Below are 27944 nucleotides of genomic sequence, written 5' to 3'. Positions count from 1 at the left end.
GGGAAGAATGGGGTGTTCGAAGGGAAAGATGTGGGCAGATAAAGTGGGAACCAGACAAGCAGGAGGCTTTGTGTATTATACAGTTTGTTCACAATTCACATACCATCCACAAGTATAGAAAACTGAACAGGTTCATAGACAAAAATAGAATGTGATGTTCCAAAATAATGTTGAATAATTTGTAATAATGTTGATAATAGCAGTAGTAATGATAATAGTAATAATATAGTGATAATAATATTGTCCTCCAGCTTTTATTACACAATATTATTTTCACATGTACATGTTTTTTTACATACACAATTTTACATTTTACAGTAAAGAAGAAAACAAAAGTGTTAAAGAATGAAAGCAGCTGACAGTCTATAAAAAAGAAACAAAAACACAACCACAGCAAAAACCCAAACAGTAAATATTCATCCTTTCCAGGACTGTGAAAGACTAATATTGTTTATCGCCAATGACTGAAACAAACTCGTCAGTCAAAGTGATCAGACCTGGGTGAAATATGTAGGTAAAAACGTTTAAATACTTAAGCTGCACTTGATTTAGTTTGCCTGGTACAGAAGAGCCAATGGAATTGTCCCAAAAGTGCAAAATCAAGTGTACCTCAAAATACGTTTTTGCCATATTTGATCTAAGTCTGAAAGTGAGACACCACTCTGCTTTAGCAAAGAAAACATGGGTTTTATCTTAGGGCTCTAAGGCTAACTTAACAACTCAAAAAGCTTACCAGTAAAGTTATTATTTATGTACAGAAATTCAACATTTTCAGTGACATACATAATTCATTAGTTATTGCTTTTTGACTAAGTGCGTAAAAATATAGCCTACCGACGTTTCTAAGTATATCCAGAGTTACACTTCAGTGCAGACTATATAAGTAAAGGGAGGGGTTGGTGAGAGGGATATTCCTCCATAGGAGAGAGAGAGAGATCTCCGGTTCCCCTTCTCTGCTCTGTATGGACACCAGGGTCGTGTATTTCATAAGTCGAGGTAGTCCCTCCCTGTTTCAGTCAGTTTTTCTTCTTCTGGTGCTTAATGAACACGACCCTGCATTGGAGGGAGCCAGCGGCTACATCAATATCATGTTTGAAATGTACTGTCAACCATTGACTGGTATATAGCTTCATGCACCATTTTGCCCTTCAAAGCAGTCACTATTTGACTGGTTTGGATGAGTGATTGATAGGGTCGTGGTGGGCGCTCTTTGGGATCATGACCCCACAGCCTCTCTCCCTCCGTGTGTTATTGCTTAGTCACTGTGACGGTGGGCACAGGCTGGCGTGTGTTGGTTTTTTTGGGACTCCTTGGTGCCTGCAAACTGGTTCTTCGGGCACGAGCGCACTGACATCACAATATATCAAGCGTGACCGGCAAGACAAACAGTGGAAATCAATACAAAGCTACAATAACATAGGTACGAGTCTATTGGAGGTGGAGAATACAGTGTATATACGGAATCCAGACTTGTTACAGAACAATACTATTATGTTTTATGCGATTCTCCATTTTCCTTTCCCAAAACACCTTCATACATACAGTCTTATATAAAGTAAAACCGAAGAGTCTAACAACTGTATGTGAAATATATACCAGTATACCTGTCAAATACCAGTATTACCTGTCAATAAACGTCACTATATTTTGCAGAACTTGGATTGGGTGATGTTTCTGAGTTGGTCTTTGGCGCAACTATTTTTCTCATCCTTCTGACTGTTTTTCTAAAACCACATCCCTTGTAATTATTTCCAAGGCAACATCGCAACAGACAATCCTTTTCAACCAGGCAGACAGGTTCGAGGCCTAATGTATACATTTCGTTGACATGCTAGAATTGAAAATTGTACTCATTGAACTGATACTGTAGAAGGAATAGTGAACAGACTACAGATAAACTGGTAGTCACAATGCTGTAAGTCAATAACTTCTGAATTTTTGGACTGCATCTCTCCAGATTAAGCCAACCAATACTACTTATTGGCACAAGTAAGATGCTTTTTCTTAAAAGTGTGAACGTTATCATGGATTGAATTAACATGTTGATGTTAGCCACCAGACTGTGATATAGTATATGGCATTCAGTTGTAGATCTACAGGTAGTCTTGTGACAAACATGGTAACAAAAATCAGGCTCATCCTCATGATGGAATATATTCAAACAACCCATATGGTGGGTTATAATAAACGCACTGTTAATGAAAGCAACCAAACTAGGCCTAAAAATATCCCTCTTCATTAAGAGGTGTACCTGTATCGACAAAGAAGCTTTGGTGTCCTAAAATACTCTTAGTGAGAATGTCTCACACACGGTACACAAATGCAAAAACACACTCACATACACACGCTTAGTACAGCTATGGCTCATCCTCTTTCCACTTTTGTACAATCATTTTCAGTTCCCCATAAATAATACTATGGACATGCTGGCTTTTCTTCCTCCTCCTCCCCCTCTTCCGCTCCTTGCCCTCATCCCATCTACCTAATCCACCCCTTTCCAAGATCCTGTGCCACAAGGAAACTTTTCACTCTTTTACGTACTCGTTCTGTCTGCTACCCCACCCTGTAACTTCCTCTATGTTAGCTCCCTGTCTTCCTCTCCTCCATGTAGGTAACTATTGGTTCCTGGTGGTTGTACTAGCTCTTCAGTCTTGTCCCAGTCTGAAACCCAGGTTCCTGCACCTCCTCCTCCTCCTCCTCCTCCATTGGGATCCGGGGCTTGGCTCGTTGCTCCGTAGCCTCCTCCTCCACTAGTACGGTACAACTCCTCCGTCTCGTTGGCCAGCTCATCCTCATCCAGAATTCCACACTTGTCATCGCTAAGTTGCTCAGGCTCTGCCCACCACTGCTTTTCTCCGGAGGCAAAAAGTCCTGGAATACAAAAGACAAACAAAAACATTCTGCCCAAAGCTGTACTTACTTGGCTTGGATCTAGATGATTTAGTTCTACACTAAAGGGTTGCATTAACACACGGAAAGTAGGACCAAAATGATCAAAATGATATCAGATATAATCATATCTGAATATTATTACGAAAGGCAATGCAATAGTGCAAAAGGGGAGAGCGATATGAGAATGCATGTTTGATTTTCAATGAAGGATCTAGCTTGTGTGGCATGAAATGAGTTTGATACAAATGAAACCCGTTTATTTACTTCAGGGTCAATTCAAGAGTAAATGGCAAACAATTGTTGTGAAACGGAGCATCATTATACAGCTTCATTAGGATGTGCGAAGAAGAGGGATGGGGGGAGGGGATTGAGAGAGAATACACACCATAGAATATAACACCGCCGTAATGAACAAGTGCAGCAATGAGAAACACATACTGCCACTCTTCCCGCGTCTAAGGCGAGAGAGGGAGGGAGAAAGATAAAGATGAGAGTGATTGTTAGACCGAGTGAAAGAGAGATTGTGTGTCCGTGTGTGTGAGAGAGAGGGAGGGAGAGAGAGAGAGAGAGAGAGAAAGTAAAAAAGAGAGAGAATGGGGTGAGAAAAATCGATTAAAACAAGTGATAAAAGAAGAAAGTCCTGAAAGGATGAATTTTGAGTAAGAATCTGTCTCTTACTCCTCCATCAGTGTCTTGCTGTGTTATGATAGATAATGGTTTATATGATGTGTAGAAGTCAGTAATGAATGCAATAAGCAGTGTGATGTTACTATATTGTGTAGAAGTAGAGTCATTTTGTACCTTATGTTTGGTCATGGCTCCAACAATGAGTGGGCACACCATGCCAGACAAAGTGCCCACACCGTTGGAGATGCCCATGAGGATACTGGCATAGCGGGGAGCAATGTCCAGATGGTTCACATTAAAGCCTAATGGGGAAACAGAGAGAAAGGTCACCATGTTGTTGTTGTAAACTACACAGACGATCCATTTCCAAGAATATTATATATTAGTAGCCAAACTCTATGCCAGATACGGACAATCCCCTAAATAACTGAGCTTGAGAGATTATGCAATTCTCTATGGACAGATCAGGTTTAGTTGTTCTGCTGACAGAGCTTATTCGTTTCTGTGAGGTGCTGCAGTGAACTCTTTTTCTTCTGCTGTGTGAGAATGCCAAAAAGTGTCTTGAGGAGAGAATAGCAGAGGTATGAGAGACATAAAATATAACAAACCAAGTCTCACCTGAAATAGCGAACCCACTGAAGCCCACAGCCAAAACCAAAAAGGTGATAGCCACAGCTTTCGTATGAGAAAACCCGACCACTAGCAGTAGGGTGGCTTCCATTCCGAAACCTAATACAAGGAAATAAAGACCCATAAACATATATGGAGGAGGTCAAGAATCAAATGAGCTTTGAATACACAGGTAAATGAATGGGGATTGATTTCTGTTGCAGATAAAACAGAATATTTTTCTTTAAGACATTATTTCCTTTGTTTCCTTCTAGTTAAAGGGTATTGAGGAAAGTATAACCTAACTGTGGCTCTACATGGTGCAGCTTCACACAGTGAGATATAGATATATATACACGCTTCTCATTCCCCTCACTCCTCTATCGATTTCTCTGCAGTTCAAAAATAGTCTACAGTGGCAAGCAATGCTGCGTTACGGTGAGTCATCGTTTGCCTTATGCAGTGATCATTTTCTCACGCATCGACTGGACTCCGTGGTTACCACAAAACAAGGTGTTGTATTTTCCAGGTCAATATCTTTCCTGAATCTTTTAGTTCAGATTAGTTTTTTTACCTGCTATTTCTCCTTGTAGTTGTAGTTTTTCTCATGTAAAAGTAGAGGTCATGTATGACAAAACTGGCACAAGCTGACTGATAGCTCAGTACAGGTGCATCAAAGTTGGGACCGAGAGACTGAAAAACAGCTTCTATCTCAAGGCCATCAGACTGTTAAATAGCCATCACTAACACAGAGAGACTGCTGCTTACATACAGACTTGAAATCATTGGCACCCAGTACCCTGCCCTTAACTTAGTCACTGTCAATAGCCGGCCTCCACCCAGTACCCTGCCCTGAACTTAGTCACTGTCACTAGCCGGCCTCCACCCAGTACCATGCCCTGAACTTAGTCACCGTCAATAGCCGGCCTCCACCCAGTACCCTGCCCTGAACTTAGTCACTGTCACTAGCCGGCCTCCACCCAGTACCCTGCCCTGAACTTAGTCACTGTCACTAGCCGGCTACAACCCGGTTACTCAACCCTGCACCTTAGATGCTGCTGCACTATGAACATAGACATGGAAAACGGGTCACTTTAATAATGGAACACTAGTCACTTTAATAATGTGTACATACTGTTTTACTCATTTCGTATGTATAATACTGTATTCTAGTCAATAGCATCCTATTCAACTATTGCTGTACATATACTATTATATCCTACTTATTCTACAGATATACTACATATTCTATCCACATTCTGTCCATAATGTCTATACATCCCATAACACGCACGCACTCACTCACTCACTCAACTCACTCACTCACTCAACTCACTCACTCAATTCACTCACTCAACTCACTCACTCACTCAACTCTCTCAACTCACTCAACTCTCTCTCCGGACTCTGACATTGCTTGTCCTAATATTTCTTAATTCCATTATTTTACTTTTAGATTTGTGTGTACTGATTTGTGTATTGTTAGATACTACTGCACTGTTGGAGCTAGGAACACAAGCATTTCGCTACACCTGCAATTACGTCTGTATGTGTATGCGTCCATAAAAATGTAGTTTGATTTGATACAAATCAACCAATAATCTTTTATGATTCATGGATACAAACACTTGTTAGCAAATCTCTAAATCAATGACACCTCTTGCCCTTCCGCCTGCTCCCGCTCTGCCCCTAAACAAGGCAGTTAACCCCGCTGTTCCTAGGCCGTCATTGTAAATAAGAATTTGTTCTTAACTGACTTGCCTAGTTAAGGTAAAATATATTTCCTACCTCCCCTTTTCACCCTCCTCACTTACCTCCACAGTTCATCATCTTCCTGACATTGGTGGTGCTCATGATTTTGTTTGTGCGCAGGTAGTCAGCCAGCTGGCCCCCGATCGGCACGATGATGGTCATCACTAGATGGGGGAGCGCCGACACCAAGCCCACCTGTGATGAGGGGTGGAGGGGTGGATATGTGAGCAGAAGTTTGGAAAAAGGAGAGGGAAGATATTTTTGAGTACTGTACGACAAATAAGACAATATTTAGACTAGCATAACTTGTTTGAAGTCCTCAAAAGAAAAGATACAAATACAATTTGTGTACCCCGGGATCACACGACCCCGGGATCACACAACCCCGGGATCACACAACCCTGGGATCACACAACCCCGGGATCACACAACCCCGGGATCACACAACCCCGGGATCACACAACCCTGGGATCACACAACCCCGGGATCACACAACCCCGGGATCACACAACCCCGGGATCACACAACCCCGGGATCACACAACCCTGGGATCACACAACCCTGGGATCACACAACCCTGGGATCACACAACCCTGGGATCACACAACCCTGGGATCACACAACCCTGGGATCACACAACCCTGGGATCACACAACCCTGGGATCACACAACCCTGGGATCACACAACCCCGGGATCACACAACCCCGGGATCACACAACCCCGGGATCACACAACCCCGGGATCACACAACTCCGGGATCACACAACCCCAGGATCAAACAACCCTGGGATCACACAACCCTGGGATCACACAACCCTGGGATCGCACAACCCTGGGATCGCACAACCCTGGGATCGCACAACCCCGGGATCGCACAACCCCGGGATCACACAACCCCGGGATCACACAACCCCGGGATCACACAACCCCGGGATCACACAACCCCGGGATCAAACAACCCTGGGATCACACAACCCTGGGATCACACAACCCTGGGATCAAACAACCCTGGGATCACACAACCCTGGGATCACACAACCCTGGGATCACACAACCCTGGGATCACACAACCCTGGGATCGCACAACCCTGGGATCGCACAACCCTGGGATCGCACAACCCCGGGATCGCACAACCCCGGGATCACACAACCCCGGGATCACACAACCCCGGGATCACACAACCCCGGGATCACACAACCCCGGGATCAAACAACCCTGGGATCACACAACCCTGGGATCACACAACCCTGGGATCAAACAACCCTGGGATCACACAACCCTGGGATCACACAACCCTGGGATCAAACAACCCCGGGATCACACAACCCCGGGATCACACAACCCCGGGATCACACAACCCCGGGATCACACAACCCTGGGATCACACAACCCCGGGATCACACAACCCCGGGATCACACAACCCCGGGATCACACAACCCCGGGATCACACAACCCCGGGATCACACAACCCTGGGATCACACAACCCCGGGATCACACAACCCCGGGATCACACAACCCCGGGATCACACAAAGCCAGATAAACCTGTACTAGTACAGCACTACACTCTTAGCAAAAAAGGTGCTATCTAGAACCTAAAAGGGTTCTTCGGCTGTCCCCATAGGAGAACCCTTTAAATAACTATTTTTGGCTCCAAGTAGAACCCTTTTGTGTTCCATGAAGAACCCTTTCCACAGAGGGTTTTACATGGAACCGAAAAGGGATCTACCTGGAACCATAAAAGGTTCTACCTGGAACCAAAAATGGTTATCCTATGGGGACAGCAGAAGAACCCTTTTGGAACCCTTTTTTCTGAATGTGGCTCTATGCCAGCTCTACATGGATATTCCTCGTCTTAGACACCTTGCTGATCTCGAACCCGAACACTTCCTCAAAATATGCAGGTTGGCTGATGAGGAGCAAGTAGAAGGTCCAGCTTCTACAGAAATTGGCCACGATGATGGCGTAGACCGGCATCGAAGTGAAAAAGGCTCTCCAAGGCGTGTTCCATTTCTAGAGGAAAACATCCAGTGTCAGGTTGCAGGCAAATGTGCACAGTAAAATAAAACCAAAAACCTACTGAATAGATTTGAATAGAGTTGTTTAAAAATGACACAGATTTAGAGCTTTTGTAACAGCCACCACATGGAGACCTGGGTTGATCATGTTATCATGACTCTATTGTGTGCTCTAAAAGACACTGCTTTTGGCCCGAGCAGTGTTCATTTTGGCACTTTTTTGTTGTTGATTTAGGCTAGTCTTAGTCATTTGGACTCAAATATTCTTATGTTTTAGTCACACTTTTGTCATTATTGTAGTCTAGTTATTGTAAAAATTACGAAAACAGTAGGCCATTTTAGTCAACTAAATGCCCTTTCATTTTAGTCACATCACATTTGTATTGCCTCATTAACCTATAGTAAACATACAGTAACATCCTATTCTCTTCCCAAAAGCAGAAATATAACAAATATATATAAGAATTATCTGGCCATGTAAATTCGAAATTCAGCCTACATAGATACAACACAAAACTACACAAAACAGACAAGCTGAGAGAGGCAGAGAGAGAGAGAGAGGCAGAGAGAGAGAGTGACAGAGAGACACAGACAGAGACTGAGACAGAGACTGAGAGACACAGACAGAGACACAGAGAGACAGAGACAGAGAGACAGAGACTGACAGAGACAGAGACACACAGAGACACAGGCACACAGGCGGAGAGACAGAGATACACAGACAGAGAGACAGAGATACACAGACACAGAGACTGAGAGACACAGACAGAAACTGAGAGACACAGACAGACTGAGAGACACAGACACAGACTGAGAGACACAGACAGAGACTGAGAGACACAGACAGAGACAGAGACAGACAGAGAGACACAGACAGAGATAGAGACTGAGAGACACAGACAGAGAGACAGAGAGAGATAGAAGCACAACCACCAGATGGTGCTGCAAAGTAGTATAGGTTGCACCTCTGTCACTCTGTCATTGTTATCAAAGTTCTACAGACGCCGCAGCCACATTGGTGTCCAAACGTAGAACGGGTTCTAATGACTTTGAACAGAAGCTAATGACCGTTTCACCCAGTGATGTGACTTAAATCTCGAGTCCAAATCGAGACCAAAGTCCAATGGTCGCGTCTAGGGTCGAGTCACGAGTCCCTATTGCTGAAGTCCGAGTCCCAGTGCTCGAGTCCTGGTCCAAGTGCTCAATTCTGAGTCACTGGATTCCCATTAACTCAAAAAGTTATTTAACCAGACAGATATAGTGTAGTGGCAAGATGAATTTAGTAAATACATTTTTGCTATTCCTTTCCCTTTATTTCTGTGCCACCAAATGTTTGCATATACAGTAAGCTGCTGGTAATGTTACCAGGGCCACGTTCAGTTGCAAAACGTTCTCGGACATTGCAGATAGAAATTCCATGAATGTGCCATGATTAGAGTAGGCTGACTTTGAATTTGTAGTCACATTCAACTCTCCCACTTTCCACTCTCCGCTTGTCCTCAGAGAAAACGGCTTGATTCTAGCCCATACCATTCAAAAAGCTAACAACCTGGTGGAGCGTTCAGTAGGACGCATTATTCCTTATTCAACATGTCAGAGGGGCATGTTTGTTCCATCTGAACATTCCAAAACAAATCATTAAAATCCAGACAGAAAATATTTACACAAGAAGCAATCTAATATCACACAGTCAAAACTCTCCATCGTTTTTAGTTAAGTTCACCATTCTGCGATTCTCACTGTTAATAAACATCAGGCGATTCAACACAACGGCTCTCCTGCTGAATGCGCCCCAGGTTTTTACCTCAAAAATCCTGTTATACCCACTGACAAACCATCAAACAGGCAAAGCGTCAATAAAGGACTAAGACTGAATCCTACTACACCGGCTCCGACGATCGTCGGATGTTGCAGAGCTTGAAAAATATTACGGACTGGAAATGGAAACCCAGCTGCGAGCTGCCCAGTGATGCGAGCCTACCAGAGCCTTTTATGCTCACTTCGAGGCAAGCAACACTGAAGCATGCATGAGAGCACCAGCTGTTCTGGACAACTGTGCTACGCGCTCCGTAGCAGATGTAAGCAAGACCTTTAAACAGGTCAACATTCACAAAGTAGCAGGGCCCGACGGATTACCAGGACGTGTACTCAACGCAACGCGGACAAACTGGCAAGTGTCTTCACTGACATTTTCAACCTCTCCCTGACGGAGTCTGTAATACCTACATGTTTCAAACAGACCACCATAGACCCTGTGCCCAAGAAAGCTCACATCGGTAGTCATGAAGTGCTTTAAAAGGCTGGTCATGGCTCACGACACCATCGGGCAGGAAACTGGAGACCCATTACAATTCGCATACTGCCCCAACAGATACACAGATGTGAGATTGAGTCTCCACACTGCCCTTTCCCACCTGGACAAAAGGAACACCTACAGTGCCTTGCGAAAGTATTCGGCCCCCTTGAACTTTGCGACCTTTTGCCACATTTCAGGCTTCAAACAAAAATATATAAAACTGTATTTTTTGGTGAAGAATCAACAACAAGTGGGACACAATCATGAAGTGGAACGACATTTATTGGATATTTCAAACTTTTTTAACAAATCAAAAACTGAAAAATTGGGCGTGCAAAATTATTCAGCCCCTTTACTTTCAGTGCAGCAAACTCTCTCCAGAAGTTCAGTGAGGATCTCTGAATGATCCAATGTTGACCTAAATGACTAATGATGATAAATACAATCCACCTGTGTGTAATCAAGTCTCCGTATTTGGATACAAAAAGAATTCCCAAGCTTTAAACATCCCAAGGAGCACTGTGCAAGCGATAATATTGAAATGGAAGGAGTATCAGACCACTGCAAATCTACCAAGACCTGGCCGTCCCTCTAAACTTTCAGCTCATACAAGGAGAAGACTGATCAGAGATGCAGCCAAGAGGCCCATGATCACTCTGGATGAACTGCAGAGATCTACAGCTGAGGTGGGAGACTCTGTCCATAGGACAACAATCAGTCGTATATTGCACAAATCTGTCCTTTATGGAAGAGTGGCAAGAAGAAAGCCATTTCTTAAAGATATCCATAAAAAGTGTCGTTTAAGTATGCCACAAGCCACCTGGGAGACACACCAAACATGTGGAAGAAGGTGCTCTGGTCAGATGAAACCAAAATTGAACTTTTTGGCAACAATGCAAAACATTATGTTTGGCGTAAAAGCAACACAGCGCATCACCCTGAACACACCATCCCCACTGTCAAACATGGTGGTGGCAGCATCATGGTTTGGGCCTGCTTTTCTTCAAATTGATGGGAAGATGGATGGAGCCAAATACAGGACCATTCTGGAAGAAAACCTGATGGAGTCTGCAAAAGACCTGAGACTGGGACGGAGATTTGTCTTCCAACAAGACAATGATCCAAAACATAAAGCAAAATCTACAATGGAATGGTTCAAAAATAAACATATCCAGGTGTTAGAATGGCCAAGTCAAAGTCCAGACCTGAATCCAATCGAGAATCTGTGGAAAGAACTGAAAACTGCTGTTCACAAATGCTCTCCATCCAACCTCACTGAGCTCGAGCTGTTCTGCAAGGAGGAATGGGAAAAGAAATTGGTCTCTCGATGTGCAAAACTGATAGAGACATACCCCAAGTGACTTACAGCTGTAATCGCAGCAAAAGGTGGCGCTACAAAGTATTAACTTAAGGGGGCTGAATAATTTTGCACGCCCAATTTTTCTGTTTTTGATTTGTTAAAAAAGTTTGAAATATCCAATAAATGTCGTTCCACTTCATGATTGTGTCCCACTTGTTGATTCTTCACAAAAAAATACAGTTTTATATCTTTATGTTTGAAGCCATTGACTACAGCTCAGCGTTCAACACCATAGTGCCCACGAAGCTAATCAATAAGCTAAGGACCCTGGGTCTAAACACCTCCCTCTACAACTGGATCCTGGACTTCGAGCACCTGTTGTATTCTGTGCATGTGACAAATAACATTTGATATAGGGAAAAGTGTGCCAATTTCAGACGCAGGCACTTAACTAAAAAAATAAATGTCAAAGGATCAAAAACGCTAAATTACACCATAAGAACACGACAAGGAGGGCCATGAAAAGTGGATCTGGAGAAGAAGTGAAGGTTAATTCAGAAGTGAGTGAGTGAATAGAGGAATTGGTGTATTGTTGACTAACCGTAACAGGTGTGGCATTAGCGGCTGACATTCCGATTGCCTCCTCAATGTATTTCTGCTCCTCTTCTGTGATGGTAGGGTGGGCTGCCGGACTCTCGTATGACACCAGGATCCAGAAGAGATACCAGAAGATCCCAAAGCTGCCTGGGAGGTGGAAGGAAGAGTGAAAAGAGTGGGGAGAAAATAGGAAGAATAGAGGAAGTGTAAAAGTGGGGAACTGATGGAAGATGAGGAAAAGGGAAAAGGATATTTTTAAAACAAGGACAGACTAAGAGTCAGAGCTACAGTACATACGTTTGACAGCCAATTCATAAGCCTTTTTTGAATTTGCATACTTGAAGTGAACTGAGGGATTGTTCACTTTTGCTAACAGATTGATAAGGGAATTTATATGTTTAAGGTAATGACTAAAGAATTCCACCCTGAAATGTAATTATTAGATTTTGTAACACGTATAAGAATAATTAGACCAACGTAATTATTAGACTATGTAAACTGTATTAAGGATAATTCAACTAAAGTCCAATAAGGTTTGGTCGAGACAAGTAAGGGAGAGAAATGTGTGTGTGTGACTAAGAAAACACAGAGGACAATTAAACTATACATGATCTGACCTGGTTGGAACTTTGAAAAACTTACGACAGGAAAGAGACACTGTCAAGTTCCCTCCTAATCTCAGGAGGGAGGGAGGGAATGGTATGGAACTGCCTGCTTGGTAGTGATATACGAGGAATGTGGACTGTGGGGAGAGATACAGCCCATCTACTGTTTGTGTGTGTGTATGTGCAGGAAAGTAGGTGGGGGGGAGAGTTATAAAATTACATTTCTTTGCATTTTTTTACTTTAGAATGTTCTCTGAATAAACTTTATGGACCTCTTGCAGAAGTGGAGTCTTTGCCTAATTATTATTCAACCCAGGGTCTTACAAACCTCGGGGATTGGTCAAAGCCTAAATAATTGTTTAGTTATCATCATTCGGATTGAAAATTCTTGTGACACAGAGACAGTAGCATTGCTACATTCTCAAAAAAATCTAGCCAGGTGATTCTGGACTTTGCTAAATAACCAGCAAACACATTTTTTTTAAAGATTTGGAATAAACTACAATACCCTAGGGAAGTCGTAAAAAATAACTCAAATTTTGCATGAATGTGAACTATCACCAGAGCCGGCGCCAGAACGAATCTGTCAGACGGGCCTTTGATTTCCAAAGGCGGGCACGTTTCTTTTCACGGGACCTCTTGTGTGTGCATGCGCTTGTGTGTTCACAATTTTTTTTTAATGAGTAAAGACCATAGGCAGCTCATAAGTTTCAAGTTTGGGGAAGCTTTTCATTTCTACTGATCTGAGAGACAGTTATGATTATTCTTTATATGAGCCTTCTAGTTGAACAGTTTAATTTCAACAATAACGTTTTTGTTTCTCAAAATCATTGTCACGAGGTTAATCATAAAAAAGTAGTAAAATGTAAAGTAAAATGATAAAAATGCAAAAGTTCAAATGAAACTAAGGCGAGAGCACCAGCCTCAGCTCTGCCATATGGAGCACCACACCGTGGTGCATTGGAGGCTAAAGACATGAGCGCATAGAACTCAGAGATAGCCTATAGGCCAATGCAGCAGTAGGCCACGTCAACTAAGTAAAATACATAGGCCTAAACCCGAAAAATAAAAACAGCAGAAAATATCCTGATGAAAATTCTGCTTCTTTCAATCACATTAATCTCTATACTCTGCCTCCCTTTCTATATGTCTTGACTTGAGCTATTGAATTGCAACATTGTATCAACTAGCCTATTCCAGGCCCTCAGCGTTTCCTGCGCCAGTGAGCTTGGGACAGACAGCTGCTTTTTATGACGTTTCCAGTAGATACTATATATGGAATCATCAGATCATGATATTTTGCTCTTTCACACCAAAGCCTGGTGATTATGGAGGCCGGGAGTGTTGGAAACATTTTCATGATATTGCTTTCAAATCATTCGAAATGGATGTTTAAAAAAACAGACTGACTTAGTGTGAGGTGAAGAAAAAATTACTGAAAAGCTCAGCTTATTAGTGGTGGACGTGGTGAGTTAAGACAATCAGAAATCAGACATTGCCAAATGGGCACTTTTCTACATGAACTTGTTTCTCACAAGTGTAGCAGGTTGTAGACTTTACAAACAACGTTTCCACTCCAAGAATGAGACCGGTAAATAACTGTAATCAATAGATGCATTAACAGAAATGAATGTAATAAAATGATTGGGGAATAATGGTACATTTACTAGACCTACTGGTGACATATGTAATGGGGAATTGATCAAAGGGTAAACAATTCACATAATGAAACAATGAATGTGCAAGAATTGTCAGGAGACCACTGAGCGCATTCTGGAAAGCTGAGTGCGTGCATTCTGGAGAGAGACATGCCATATCTTCGCCACACATCCCTCCCCTCCTTCTTGTTGCAACATTTTATAATATATTCAGACATCATCTTCACACATATTTTAGATGCTTTTCACTGACAGCTGCAATTCAAATCAGCTAAACATATTGCAATTCACGCTGCCAAAATTTGCAGGATTCCCAAATAAGCATAGGCTCGCACACTTGTGATTTGCAATAATCCACGACAAAAAAATGTGAACAAGCTCTGTGGCCAAGTCATGCTCTCTGGTGAAGTATTTTAATATTTTTATTCAGACAGTAGTAAGTATATCATTTTGGCAAAAAACATAAATTGACTATAGGGGAAGCCATTATCTTAACAGTGCACTGTGCACCCACCAACTTTCCTTTCCAATTCGCAAGAGTCTGAAATCAGAGATCTGTATATAATGACGAGAGGCTCTTGTTTCCACCCCAACAATGGTAATCGTTGTCCCAAGCCAGGAAGGCAGGCGACAAGCTTAGGTCTGCATATTAGCATTGGGCTTATTCTGGACAGATTTTGGCGAGAGTGAGCCCTCTTGCATCGCCTTTTCCGCTCTGCTGAAACTCTCTCACAGGACAGAGCATCCGAGTGAGCGAAACAGCGCCCCTCTGCCTTACTATATGTAGCCCATGTATCTGATTCTGTCTGGCTAGAAATAGTATGACATGCCATACTCTTTTGGTCCATACAGAATCAGATACATGGTCCACGCATTCTGAGACAGAAGGGCACTGTTTCGCTCGCTCGGATGCATTGAAGCGTCTTTCGCGCCTCTTGGTCAAATAAATTATCAATATTATTTGGATGTTATTTGGATGGGCAAGGAGGTACGGCAGGGCGGGCCAGGCCCCCTAACGGCCGCCCATAACGCCGGCCCTGACTATCACTTTAAGTTGGGAACATTTATGACAAACAGATGTCACTAACCGTAGACATAGAAGACAGACGACCACCCTGAGTACTGGACTAGCACTCCAGCCAGTGGCATGGCTATCACGGCTCCTGCATAGGACCCTGAGATACAGAGGCAGACACACTCAAACATGAGGGAGACCGAAAGGTCATTAATATGGAAATCAACAGCATTAAACACATTGCTGTGGAACTAGAACTACGATCTTAAGCAATCACAGTATGATTATTAATTATTATAATGGTCAAAATAGTCACAGTAGATGATGAAATGGTTCTAGTCATGTAGAAAACATCAGTTTTACAAGAAGAATTATGGAGAAATACGTCATCACAATAAGTTATATTAATTGTAGTCTAAACTTTGTCCCTTTATAGTGTCCAGACAAAGACGGGAGACAGAGAGGATGACAGAAAAGAAAGATGACCTCACCACAAAAGGCTGTTGTGGCCAATCGACTTCTTTCAAGAGGCGGGGCCCATTTTGCCCAGATGCCGTGGCATGCTGGGTATGAAACACCCTATGAGAGAAAGAGATACATTAGGAGAACAACAACTTTTTATATTTGCAGTTGTACTGAAAGGTTGCTGACAGCTGTTTTCTCTATGGTGGACTGGCCATGTGTCATACTTGACGAGAACGTTTTCTTTCTCATATGAAAAGTTGATCTCCTAAAATCAATGACGTAACTTCCTGGTGTAACTCTTTCTCTCATAGGGTGTTTCAGGTGAAATGCATTTTACACTTTAGAAAGAAAACATTCTAGTCAAAGAATGACACATGGCCGGGCAGTGGCCAGTTCGCCATAGAGAAAACAATCCGTTATCAGCATAGTGCCAGTGTGAACTCTGATGTATGCTAGGGATTGGATGTAGCCAAGCACCTCCACGAGTCCTTGACATATCCTGACAAGGATAACGCATCCAATGTGAGTTCGTGCTGCCGATGGGATCAACATATTCAGGCATGAGGTGGCCACTATGGCAAAACCAAAGACTCTGTGTGATAGAGGGGAAAAGAATCAGATATCTACCTAAAGTAATAGTTATTGAAATAGTCACATTATTTACATACAAGTAAAAGCAGCTGACCTGTTGGCTGCAAATTTTTGACAGATGAATCCCCCGGGTATTTGGGTTACTATGTATCCCCAGAAAAATGACCCATGGATCATTCCGACCGTTTCTGGTTCCCAGTTGAACTGAGCTTTCTGTGGAGAGAGTGAGAAAAACGAAAGAAGAGTTCAAGGCAAAAAAAGGTGAGGAAAATATTTTCTGGGATGGTGGGAAAAAATGATTTAGATAGCTAAAGTAAGTGACCGTAATATCACCCTTCTACAGTAATCATGAATCAAAGTATTAATTCAACAAAAGACAAAGCCGCAGTTGACAATCAAACTATTTAATTGCGATCATAGGGACCTAGCAACTTTGATAGCCACCACATTTCAACTGGCAGTAACAATCCTCTTTCAGCTAGTGCAACAAGGCATGAGTCTCGTGTTTGTTGGTCATTACAACCAATAAGGTAATTATCCATTTAGGAGAAGGAGGTAAAGCCAAAGCAACCTGATTGGTCCAACTCTGACCCTTTGAGAGCATACATAGCACCACTGACAATAGGGATACATTCTCCCCTCACTGGTTACCAACAAGTCACACATATCACTCTTGGAAACAAAACAGGTAGAATGTTTTCCCTCAACAACCCTTTTTCAGACATATAGTGTTATTTAGATGAAAAGATTCCACGTAGAACCCTACCTGTCCTGAAAGAACCCTTTTAGAACCCTTTGTTCTAAGACAATATCTCTGACTCACCACAAGAATCGGCTTGTCGCCCTTGTAGATGGTTTGGTTGTTGACCATGCTGACGATGGCAACGCCCAAGTTGCATCGGATACCGAAGGAGATGCAGAAGCCCAGGCCGGAGAGGATGGCGATGATGTAGCGTCGGGGCAGGCCGAAACAGGTGCAGTCCACCACGGGCATCTCCTTCTCCTCCACGATAACTGCCTGACCCTCATCGGTGAGCTCGATTGTCTCGCCATTTTCCTGCCGCTTCTCTAGGATTCTGAGAACGAAAAGGAGAGGATAGATTATATATGATATATAAAATCAGCAAAAAAAGAATGTCCCTTTTTCAGGACCTTGTCTTTCAAAAATTATTCGTAAAATCCAAATAGCTTCACAGATCTTCATTGTAAAGGGTTTAAACACTGTTTCCCATGCTTGTTCAATGTACCATAAATAATTAATGACCATGCACCTGTGGAACGAGGTTTAAGACACTAACAGCTTACAGACGGTAGGCAATTAAGGTCACAGTAATGAAAACTTAGGACACCAAAGATGACTTTCTACTGAAAAACACCAAAAGAAAGATGCCCAGTGTCCCTGCTCATCTGCGTGAACATGCCTTAGGCATGCTGCAAGGAGGCATGAGGACTGCAGATGTGGCCAGGGAAATAAATTGCAATGTCTGTACTGTGAGACGCCTAGGATAGCGCTACAGGGAGACAGCTGATTGTCCTCGCTGTGGCAGACCACGTGTAACAACACCTGCACAGAATCGGTACATCCGAACATCGCACCTGCGGGACAGGTACAGGATGGCAACAACTGCCTGAGTTACACCAGGAAAGCACAATCCCTCCATCAGTGCTCAGACTATTGCAGACAGAGGTTGGACTGAGGGCTTGTAGGCCTGTTGTAAGGAAGGTCCTCACCAGATATCACCAGCAACAACGTCGCCTATAGGCACAAACCCACCATTGCTGGACCAGACAGGACCGGCAAAAAGTGCTCTTCACTGAAGAGTGGTGGTTTTGTTGGTCAGATTCGTGTTTATCGTCGAAGGAATGAGCGTTACACCGAGGCCTGTACTCTGGAGCAGGATCGATTTGGAGGTGGAGGGTCCGTCACGGTCTGGGTGTGTCACAGCATCATCGGACTGAGCTTGTTGTCAATGCAGGCAATCTCAACGCTGTGTGTTACAGGGAAGATATCCTACTCCCTCATGTGGTACCCTTCCTGCAGGCTCATTCTGACATGACCCTCCAGCATGACAATGCCACCAGCCATACTGCTCGTTCTGTGCATGATTTCCTGCAAGACAGGAATGTCAGTGTTCTGCCATGGCCATTGAAGAGCCCGGATCTCAATCCCATTGAGCACATCTGGGACCTGTTGGATCAGAGAGTGAGGGCTAGGGCCATTCCCCCAGAAATGTCCGGGAACTTGCAGGTGCCTTGGTGGAAGAGTGGAGTAACATCTCAAAGCAAGAACTGGAAAATCTGGTGCAGTCCAAGAGGAGATGCACTGCAGTACTTAATGCAGCTGGTGGCCACATCAGATACTGACTGTTACTTTTGATTTTGACCCCCCTTTATTCAGGCATACAATATTCCATTTCTGTTTGTCACATGTCTGTGGAACTAGTTCCGTTTATATCTCAGTTGTTGAATCTTATGTTCATACAAATATTTACACGTTAAGTTTGCTGAAAATAAACACAGTTGACAGTGAGAGGATGTTTCTTTTTTTGCTTATATATAGAGTTGGCTTAGGACTTGTATAGACACCGCCTTTAACATACAGACGTTAAAGGTGGTGCAAAGACTGGTCCTTTGTAGCTCAGTCAGTAGAGCACGGCACTTGTAATGCCAGAGGAGTGGGTTTGATTCCAGGGACCACCCATATGTTAAATATATGCGCTCATGATGTCGTGACTAAGTCGCTTGGATAAAAGTGTCTGCTAAATGGCACATGGCGGTAGGTAGCCTAACGGATAAGTGCATTGGGCTAGTAACTGAAAGGTTGCTGGTTTGAATCCCCAAACCGACTTGGTGAAAAATCTGTCAATGCTGCAGCGACTTTCTTCCATGCAGCCACAAAAGCATTAGTGAGGTCAGGTACTGATGTTGGGTGAATAGGTATGGCATAGCTTCACCCCAAAGGTGTCCAATATGGTTGAGGTCAGGGCTCTGTCTAGGCCAGTCAAGTTCTTCCACAACAATCTCGACAACCCATTTCTATATGGACCTCGCTTTGTGCATGTGGGCATTGCAGAAACAGGAAAAGGACTTCCCCAAACTGTTGCCACAAAATCAAAAGCACATAATCATCCAGATTATCATTGTATGCTGTAGCGTTAAGATTTCCCTTCACTGGAATTAAGGGACCTAGCCAGAACCATGAAACTAGCCCCAGGCCATTTTTTCTCCTCCACCAAACTTGACAGTTGGCACTATGAATTGGAGTAGCGTCTCCTGGCATCCACCAAACCCAGATCCGTTCGTCGGACTGCCAGATGGTGAAGCACGATTCATTACTCCAGAGAACGCATTTCCACTGCTCCATAGTCCAATGGCGGCGAGCTTTACACCACTCCAGCCGACGCTTTGCATTACGCATGGTGATATTGTGTGCGGCTGTGCTGCCATGGAAACCCATCTCATGAAACTCCAGACGAACAGTTATTGTGCTGATGTTGCTTCCAGCGATAGTTTGGAACTTGGTAGTGAGTGTTGCAAATTAGGACAGACGATTTGTATGTGATACTTGTCACGCCCTGACCTTAGAGAGCCGTTTTATTTCTCTATTTGGTTAGGTCAGGGTGTGATGTGGGGTGGGCATTCTATGTTTTGTTTTCTAGGTTTCTTTATTTCTATGTTTTGGCCGGGTATGGTTCTCAATCAGAGACAGCTGTCTATCGTTGTCTCTGATTGGTTAGGTCAGGGTGTGATGTGGGGTGGGTATTCTATCTTTTGTTTTCTATGTTTCTTTATTTCTATGTTTTGGCCGGGTTCTCAATCAGGGACAGCTGTCTATCGTTGTCTCTGATTGGTTAGGTCAGGGTGTGATGTGGGGTGGGCATTCTATCTTTTGTTTTCTATGTTTCTTTATTTCTATGTTTTGGCCGGGTTCTCAATCAGGGACAGCTGTCTATCGTTGTCTCTGATTGGTTATGTCAGGGTGTGATGTGGGGTGGGCATTCTATGTTTTGTTTTCTATGTTTCTTTATTTCTATGTTTTGGCCGGGTATGGTTCTCAATCAGGGACAGCTGTCATACTTAGGTAGCCCTTTTTCCCTCCTTTCGGTGTGGGTAGTTAACTTTGTTTGTGTCACTAATGCCCTGATTGTTCACGGTTGTTTCTTTCGTTTGTTGTTTTGTTGGCGACATTTCTAAAATAAAAGGAAAATGTACGCTGACCACGCTGCACCTTGGTCCACTTCTTTTGACGGCCGTGACAGCGCATCAGCGGTTCAGTTCTGTGAGTTTGTGCAGCCTACCACTTCGCGGCTGAGCCGTTGTTGCTCCTAGACGTCTCCACTTCACAATATTAGCACTTACATTTGACCGGGGTAGCTCTAACAGGGCAGAAATTGACGAACTGACTTGTTGGAAAGGTGGCATCCTTTGACGGTGCCACGTTGAAAGTCACTGAGCTCTTCAGTACGGGCCATTCTACTGCCAATGTTTGTCAGCAACGGGTGTGTCTGAAATGGCCAAATCCATTAATTTGAAGGAGTGTCCACATACTTGTGTCTCAATAGTATATCTTCTTGTAAGCACCAGTCAGCAATGCAGGTTTGTGTGTGGGTCTTCCATGCATTAATTATGTATTTTGCATGGTATTAAACTTACATGAGATTTTATTCATTGCTAATGTATTTTAATTGCTATGCTTGACTTCTACAACCCAAACAGACTCTTCCAAGACAGACATTCATTCCTGTAAACCTGAAAACAATGTCAACCACCTCGGTACACTTCAATGTCACCTTGGTCAAACCCCGGCCTGCAGTGAGTTATTTTTTTCGAATAGGTTTTTTGCTGACATTACCAATCTGACAGGCCTCGGCAGGTAGGCTGTAACACAGTAGAGCTAAAACCGTACGGTGAAAACAGCACTTGTCTCTTTGGCACATCTCTGGCCGAATCTCTTCACCTCGCTCTCTCCTGCTCTCTCCCGACCTATCCAGCTCACTGAGCAAACATGCTAACGACCTGCGCCAGCCTCCAGTCTAGGAAACATCAAATATGTATTCAGCTGAGGCACATCATCCATTAAGCATGAGATCAGCTCGGCCCCAATGTGAGGCTGTGCTGAGTTCACAGGCCATGCTTTATTCCTCTGCTGCAAGGCCAATGGATATGGTGGGTTGTGGGGGAGACTTAGGTTTCACATGCCCTTGTTTCACTTCCTGTTTGGGCAGATGTTTTTAATGCTCAAGTGATTAGGGTGGAAGGAGAGCCAATCATATCATCTCTGCTTTGGAAGTAAAGATTTCACATTGGTTTAGAGCAGACGAGGAGGCAGAAGAATACAAAACTGTCAATCAGTCAATGTTGAAGCCAGTATTGTTTGAACTGCGAAGTTGACCGTTTCTCATCCAAGGAATAAGACTATTGGTCTTCCATAGTTATTCGCTAGTTGGGCATAGTCCTTGGGAATGGTAACAAATGAGTACTCCTTTGAACCACACTGTGCTGTGTTATAATTATTTTTCCCACAGACCTTTTCATCCCTCCAAAATTGAACTATTGTCATTTTACAGACATCAGAAACAATAGAGTATGAGGTGGAATGAGGAAACTGCTAATTAAGATACAAAAGTTTCACAAGAACCAGGGAAAGGTGATGGTTAGATGGGATTATAAACCAATATAATCCCTGAAAGCACAAGGTGTTTGTCACCCCCCATCAACATGCAAGGCCATTTTACAAGGTGACTTGCCATGTGGAGGCTAGAGAATGATAAGAAAGTAAAATCAAGACATTTGAATTACGCCTACACTTTTGACAGCAAACTTTATACCTTATTTGGCATCCAACTACAGTTTGCTTCCAACTACAATTTACAAACTGCATTGTGGCAAGTCGAAAACTGCTGTGGTATCCGGAAACTATGTACACCAATACGTGACAAAGCAATATCCACAAAATGGGTGCCACTACGATGCCCATACCAAAGACAGTGCACACAAGCAATGGCTCCAGCATTCTCTGACATGAAGTATTAATGACTTTCGCTGAGGATGAATTATTAATACCGCTTCGTACTATTTCTGTATTTGTGCGCCTCTCTTTCCCTCTATTCTTCCTGTCCCTCGTTCATCTCTCTAGTTTTGTCTCAGTCCCTGCCTTTCATCGTCAATTCCCTCTCTTCTCACATCGTCACACCCATCTTGCACCACTGTTCTTTTAACACCAACCCCCCTTTCTGCGTCCTGAGAAATATCTTTCTGTCTGAACAGGATTGCATATGGAAGTGCACATCTGTACTGGCGACACAATGTCCTTCTGATAACCGTCAGGTGTTTATGAAATGTGTTAAAAGTGAAATGCTCAACACTGTTGCCTTGCAAACAGCTGAAAACGGGCTAGGAGCCAACTGTCCCATGGTAATGACATAGATATGCCAGCATCCACTTGATATCATTGCAGCAGATACTTTGAAATGTTTTTTTCATGTATTTCGATCTCTGTCTTAGAGAGTTTTAACTCTGGTTCATTTTCCTCCATGTCTCAACTTTCGGTTGGCTTTGTCTGACCCTGAGACGTTATATCCCTTTTAATCCTTAGCGCTATACTAACCCCTCGTTTTCACTCTAAGTAATGTCACACAAACAGACAGACTGACACATACTTGTGTAGTAAATGTGGAAGTCTGTCTGCACAATACTCAGACATATTACAGTGTAACAAATTAAATAGAGGTCAGTGACCCTTAATCCTTGCTCATTGGCTTGTCAAATGAGTATAGTGGGTTCTCCCTCCAACATAATCTCTTAATTCTTTCGTCAAGGACATAGGTGTGAGAACAGTTCAGCAGTGCAGTTCACAGTTCAATCAACAGGTGAAGATTATTGATTGAAGAATAAATTGGACATGAGGAATAGGACTGGATCTGGGAAGCAATACCACCTGAATATGACACTTTTGACACAGACTGTCTTGAACAACTACATCACTTAGGTCTCATCAGAATAAAGAGATGGAGGTTGCAGACTAGTCAACACACAAAGGAATAGTTGAGAGAATGATAAATGGCTACCATAGGAAAACCTTTCACCACAGAGTGAGAAGTCAGCTAAGGGCACTGGAACTCTCTTGAATAATACAATAACCAAATGCCAAATTCTCTAAATAATCCACACACTGGACTGGACCAAAATGAGCTTTAGAAACATGAATAAATGTTGTACTTGGATTACAAAAAGCTCTAAATTTAGACTGGTGACTGATATTTTGTTGAAATGTCATGACATGTCATTATCAATATGATGGTGGCAGGTAGCCTAGCGGTTAGACCATTGGGCCAGTAACTGAAAGGTTACTAGTTTGAATCCCTGAGCTGACAAGGTGACAAATCTGCCGATGTGCCCTTGAACAAGGCACTTAACCCTAATTGCTCCAGGGTCACCGTTGATAATTGCTGAACCTGGCCACGACCCCCTTGAAACACCATTGGAGAGTGGGGAGTTGGGATATGAAAATAAATAAATAATTATATATAAAAAAACATTTCCAATTCAAACATGCTTATTAAACCACTTGTACACGTTTGAAATAGGACAAATATAAGCACCCCCAAATTATAATAATACATTTTAAATGCATCACACGCTCAAAAACAGTGGCTACATGTGTAAATAAGACACTATACCACAGACAAGTTCACGTGTGGTGAATTTCTCCAGTTTTATCATGTGGGCAAAGGGCCCAACCATAAGAATATGAATTGCATTCAGCTAAATTCGTTTTTGTTACGACCTCAACGCATGACCAAACAGCTGGATCGAAATATCTACTCCCTGTTTTAGGGACAATGCCTTTCCAGAGTATCTGAAAAATCTGATTGCAGTTAAAGATAAGTAATTATGCAACTGTTTATAACATGTTTACATAAGTCATTTGTTATTGTGAGTTATGAAGGCCCGAGCACAATCATCGCAACAATAAGTTATTAATCATTGAACAACAAGTGTCAGAGTTGGTTATTCATCTGACAGATATCAAAGAAGTTAAGGAAGAGGAGCATATTAAAAGGCCCAGTACAGTCAAATGTGATTTCCTGTGTTTTATACACTCACTGGACAGTTTATTAGGTACACCCATCTCATACCAGATCAGACCCCCTTTTTGTCTCCAGAAAAGCCTGACTTCTTCGGGGCATTCTACAAAGTGCCACAGGAAACGTTCCACAGGGATGTCGGTCCAAGCTGACGCGACTGTAACACGCAGTTGCTGCAGATTGGACGGCGGTGCATTTATGCCATCAACAGCTCGTGCCATCTCATCCCATCTCATCCCAAAGATGCACTATTAGGCTGAGGTCTGGGGGACTGCGCAGGCCCCTCAAGTAAACTGTCAAGTGTTGGTGATCGCAGGCCCACCGCTTCTTCTTGGGTTTAGCTGCAAAGAGTGGTACCCGGTGTGATCGTTTGCTGCAATATCAATCAGTGACAAGGATCGAGGAGTTGTGCGTTGCGAAATGTTGTACTGCGTCGTTATTGATGTTTGTGGGCCGCTTGTTAGCTTGCACGATTCTTGACATTCTCCTTCAACGAGCTGTTTTCGCCCACTGGACTGCCGCTGACTATGCTTTTTGTTTGTCGCACCCCAGTGATTTGACGGTTGTGCAAGAAAAGCCCAGAAGGGTGGCAAGTTTCGGAAATAGTGGCTCTGGCGTGCCTGGCACCGACGATCATACCCTGCTCAAAGTCGCTTAGGTCACTTGTTTCGGAGGACGCATGACTCTACCTTCGCCTCCCGAGCCCTTTGGGTAGTTGCAGCGATGAGACAAGATCGAAATTCGGGTTTAAAAAAGCCCTGAAATTTCAGCCTGTTTTCGTGGGAAGGAATTTTGTCCTGCCTGCTGCCATCACCTGGCGGAAAAATAATTAATAGACCTATAAGAGAGTACCAGACCTCTATGAAGAAAAATGGGCCTAACTATTTACATGTCATATAAGGCTAAATGTCACAAAAATTCACACAACATAGGTTCGTAACAGCAGCCACAAACCAAGGCACCATATTACGCACTGGGGAACACCTCAGCGCACGCATGTGATAAGGAAGTGAAGGTTTGGTAACTATCGCGTAGGGCAGGTAGGTACAGTAATCCCTGCCTTTGGGGGAGGGGAGCAGACGATGACGAGTTATTAAACCGTAGACCGGGAGAACCTGGAGAGGTAGGCTACCTACAGAGAGAGCGAGAGAGAGGTGTATAGGGATTTACGTGGGCCGACAGCTTGGAGGGGGGAGAGGGCTATTTCGGGAGAGGATTTATGTCTTCAGACGCTTCTTCAAATCCCAAGAGAAGGGAGATCGCGAACTATTTGCGCTCCGATATCCATCAATGTTTCTGCAGATTAATCACCCATTTTCTTTTTGCATCGTGGCCGCACCAAATAAACGTTATGTTCCCTTATTAAAGTATAAATGTCTTCCACATTTCTTGAGCAGAATAGCCAGCACTTGCTCTCTCAAGTGGCCACACACTGTATCTCATTAGGCAAATGAGATGCTGATCTAACTTTCACTGCTTTTACAAAGTGCCAATATTTAGTTGACCAGCTGGCCTGGACACGTTTTTTTTTAATGCAAAAGAATGTTCAACTAAAGCGCATAGCCTACAAAACCCCCGGGGCACAAAGATCAGTTCTTATCATGTAGTTATCCCCCCGCCCAATAATGATTTGACTGTAGGCTAGGTAAAATATGAACCAAGCATGAACATCAGACAGAGATACTTCTCTTGGATATACACATTTTGATGCCACCTCCTCATTTTTTAAACATGTAGAGCAATGTCACATTTTAGACACATTTTTCCAGTAGGTATATTTACCTCAGAGTCTTTTCCCCTTTATCAACATGTTAATATACATTAATTATGGCCTGATTATAAATGATTCGTACACCATTTAGTGTGGCTTACCTTTGTAAACAATGGATGCTGTTAACACTCATCGTAGCATCGCTAAGAAATTCATTGTTCAGGTGTTATAATAATACATTGACAATGAAAAATGTTAGATGGGCCCCATTTTATTTCTAAAGCAAAAAAAATGGTTTTATTTCTATGAGAAAGAGTCATAACAAACATAAAATAGTCTAGCACCGCATCACTGCCTATAGAGAACAAATGGACAGTTTTGATGTCCACATTTACTCCCACAGAAAACATTAATTCACTCTACGCCTTCAGTAAATCATTTCAGTTAGGCTATTTATAGACTTTAGAATGGCCGGAACGGCAACTGTCTCAAGTTCTCTGGTAAAGAAAGGATGAGGACAGCATTCCGAGGTGGGCCTATACGTCAATTTATAGGGCCTGAATTAAGTTAATCTAGGTATCCATGACACAGAGCACACGCTACGATAACATAGTGGAAATCAAATATTTTAACATCAAAACAACCATAACCCACCCACTCCTTTACAATTGCAATTTACCATACAATTGAATTAAAGCAGCCTACATGTAAAAACAACAACATCACATTCACTGGGATCAAAGGAATTTCTGAGCATGCATTTATGTATGTAGCCTATATCTTCCATGTCTTATTTGAAGTAAGATATTATAACGACGGTTTTACTAAATTGACTGTTCTATTGATAAGGGTTTTGGGCATGAGGATTTTAGGTGTCAAGGCCGATCCGTTCGTTTTTTAAACAAAAGTTCGGAGAAAAGTCATAGCCTACTTTATATCTTATAAACATAAATGGCCCTAGGCTAATATTGAATAGGCCTATATATTTGTTTAAACTTTTATAAACTTAGTGCCGGGATGACAAGTGGGTAGGTAGCCTAATACTGTCACAAACAAGACCTTGATCTGGATTGCGTGCGCTACGCGAACAAGGTATAGTTTAGGCTACACAACTTTAACAAATACACCGCACAAAAAATGTAAGCTATGAGCTAGCCACAGCTGTTGTTTTAACTTACTTGTGTAATTTACCAAGGGTCTTGCCCGCGACGATCTTAAACCTATCTGGTCGGATCTCCATCCTCCCGGCTCCAAGCTCCGACCGATTTGCTTCCCGCGCGCACTCCCGCTTGAGCGCGTAACTCTCTTCCCTATCACCTTCTCCCTCCGCCCTTAACCTTTCACTCACACACCATTAAACCTCGCTTTCCTTTCTCAACCAGCTGGTCCACACCGTTTTTACGCACAGAGTTATGAACACAGACATCCACACCCTCCTAATACCCTCTGATTATTCTAGTCTAAATCAAACCAAAGTGAGCCGCAAGTAAATATTCAAGAAAAAAGCACTAACACTTCCCATGCCCACATTTCCCAAAATTGAGATTAGACAATAGCCTACGTTGTTTTAGCAGTGCTTTAGCAAGTTACAAATAATTTATAAAACAAATCCAAATGTGTATCTCGAATGAACGGTCGGCCGCTGTCTGGCTGCGAGTGTCGCTATCCATGGTGCTGAAACCAGATTACTGCCCCCAACGCTAATCTGCCCGATTGTGT

The 27944-nt window shown here is 43.0% G+C and overlaps 1 protein-coding gene across 1 annotated transcript; it reads right to left on the bottom strand.

The window, feature by feature from the left end:
- Positions 1-235: 235 nt before the first annotated feature.
- LOC109875703 (vesicular glutamate transporter 1-like) lies at positions 236-27944 on the bottom strand. Its single transcript, XM_031804535.1, has 13 exons — positions 27404-27944; positions 17251-17503; positions 16522-16640; positions 16314-16428; positions 15863-15950; positions 15445-15531; positions 12098-12240; positions 7746-7895; positions 5943-6075; positions 4138-4248; positions 3694-3821; positions 3278-3347; positions 236-2871 (listed from the first exon to the last, which is right to left on the bottom strand). The coding sequence occupies exons 1-13, from the start codon at positions 27463-27465 to the stop codon at positions 2576-2578; spliced, it is 1755 nt and encodes a 584-aa protein (XP_031660395.1). The 5' UTR covers positions 27466-27944; the 3' UTR covers positions 236-2575.

The sequence above is a fragment of the Oncorhynchus kisutch genome, linkage group LG25 (genome assembly GCF_002021735.2).
Source record: "Oncorhynchus kisutch isolate 150728-3 linkage group LG25, Okis_V2, whole genome shotgun sequence".
Classification (NCBI taxonomy): domain Eukaryota; kingdom Metazoa; phylum Chordata; class Actinopteri; order Salmoniformes; family Salmonidae; genus Oncorhynchus; species Oncorhynchus kisutch.
This window is presented reverse-complemented; position numbering and strand designations above follow the sequence as displayed.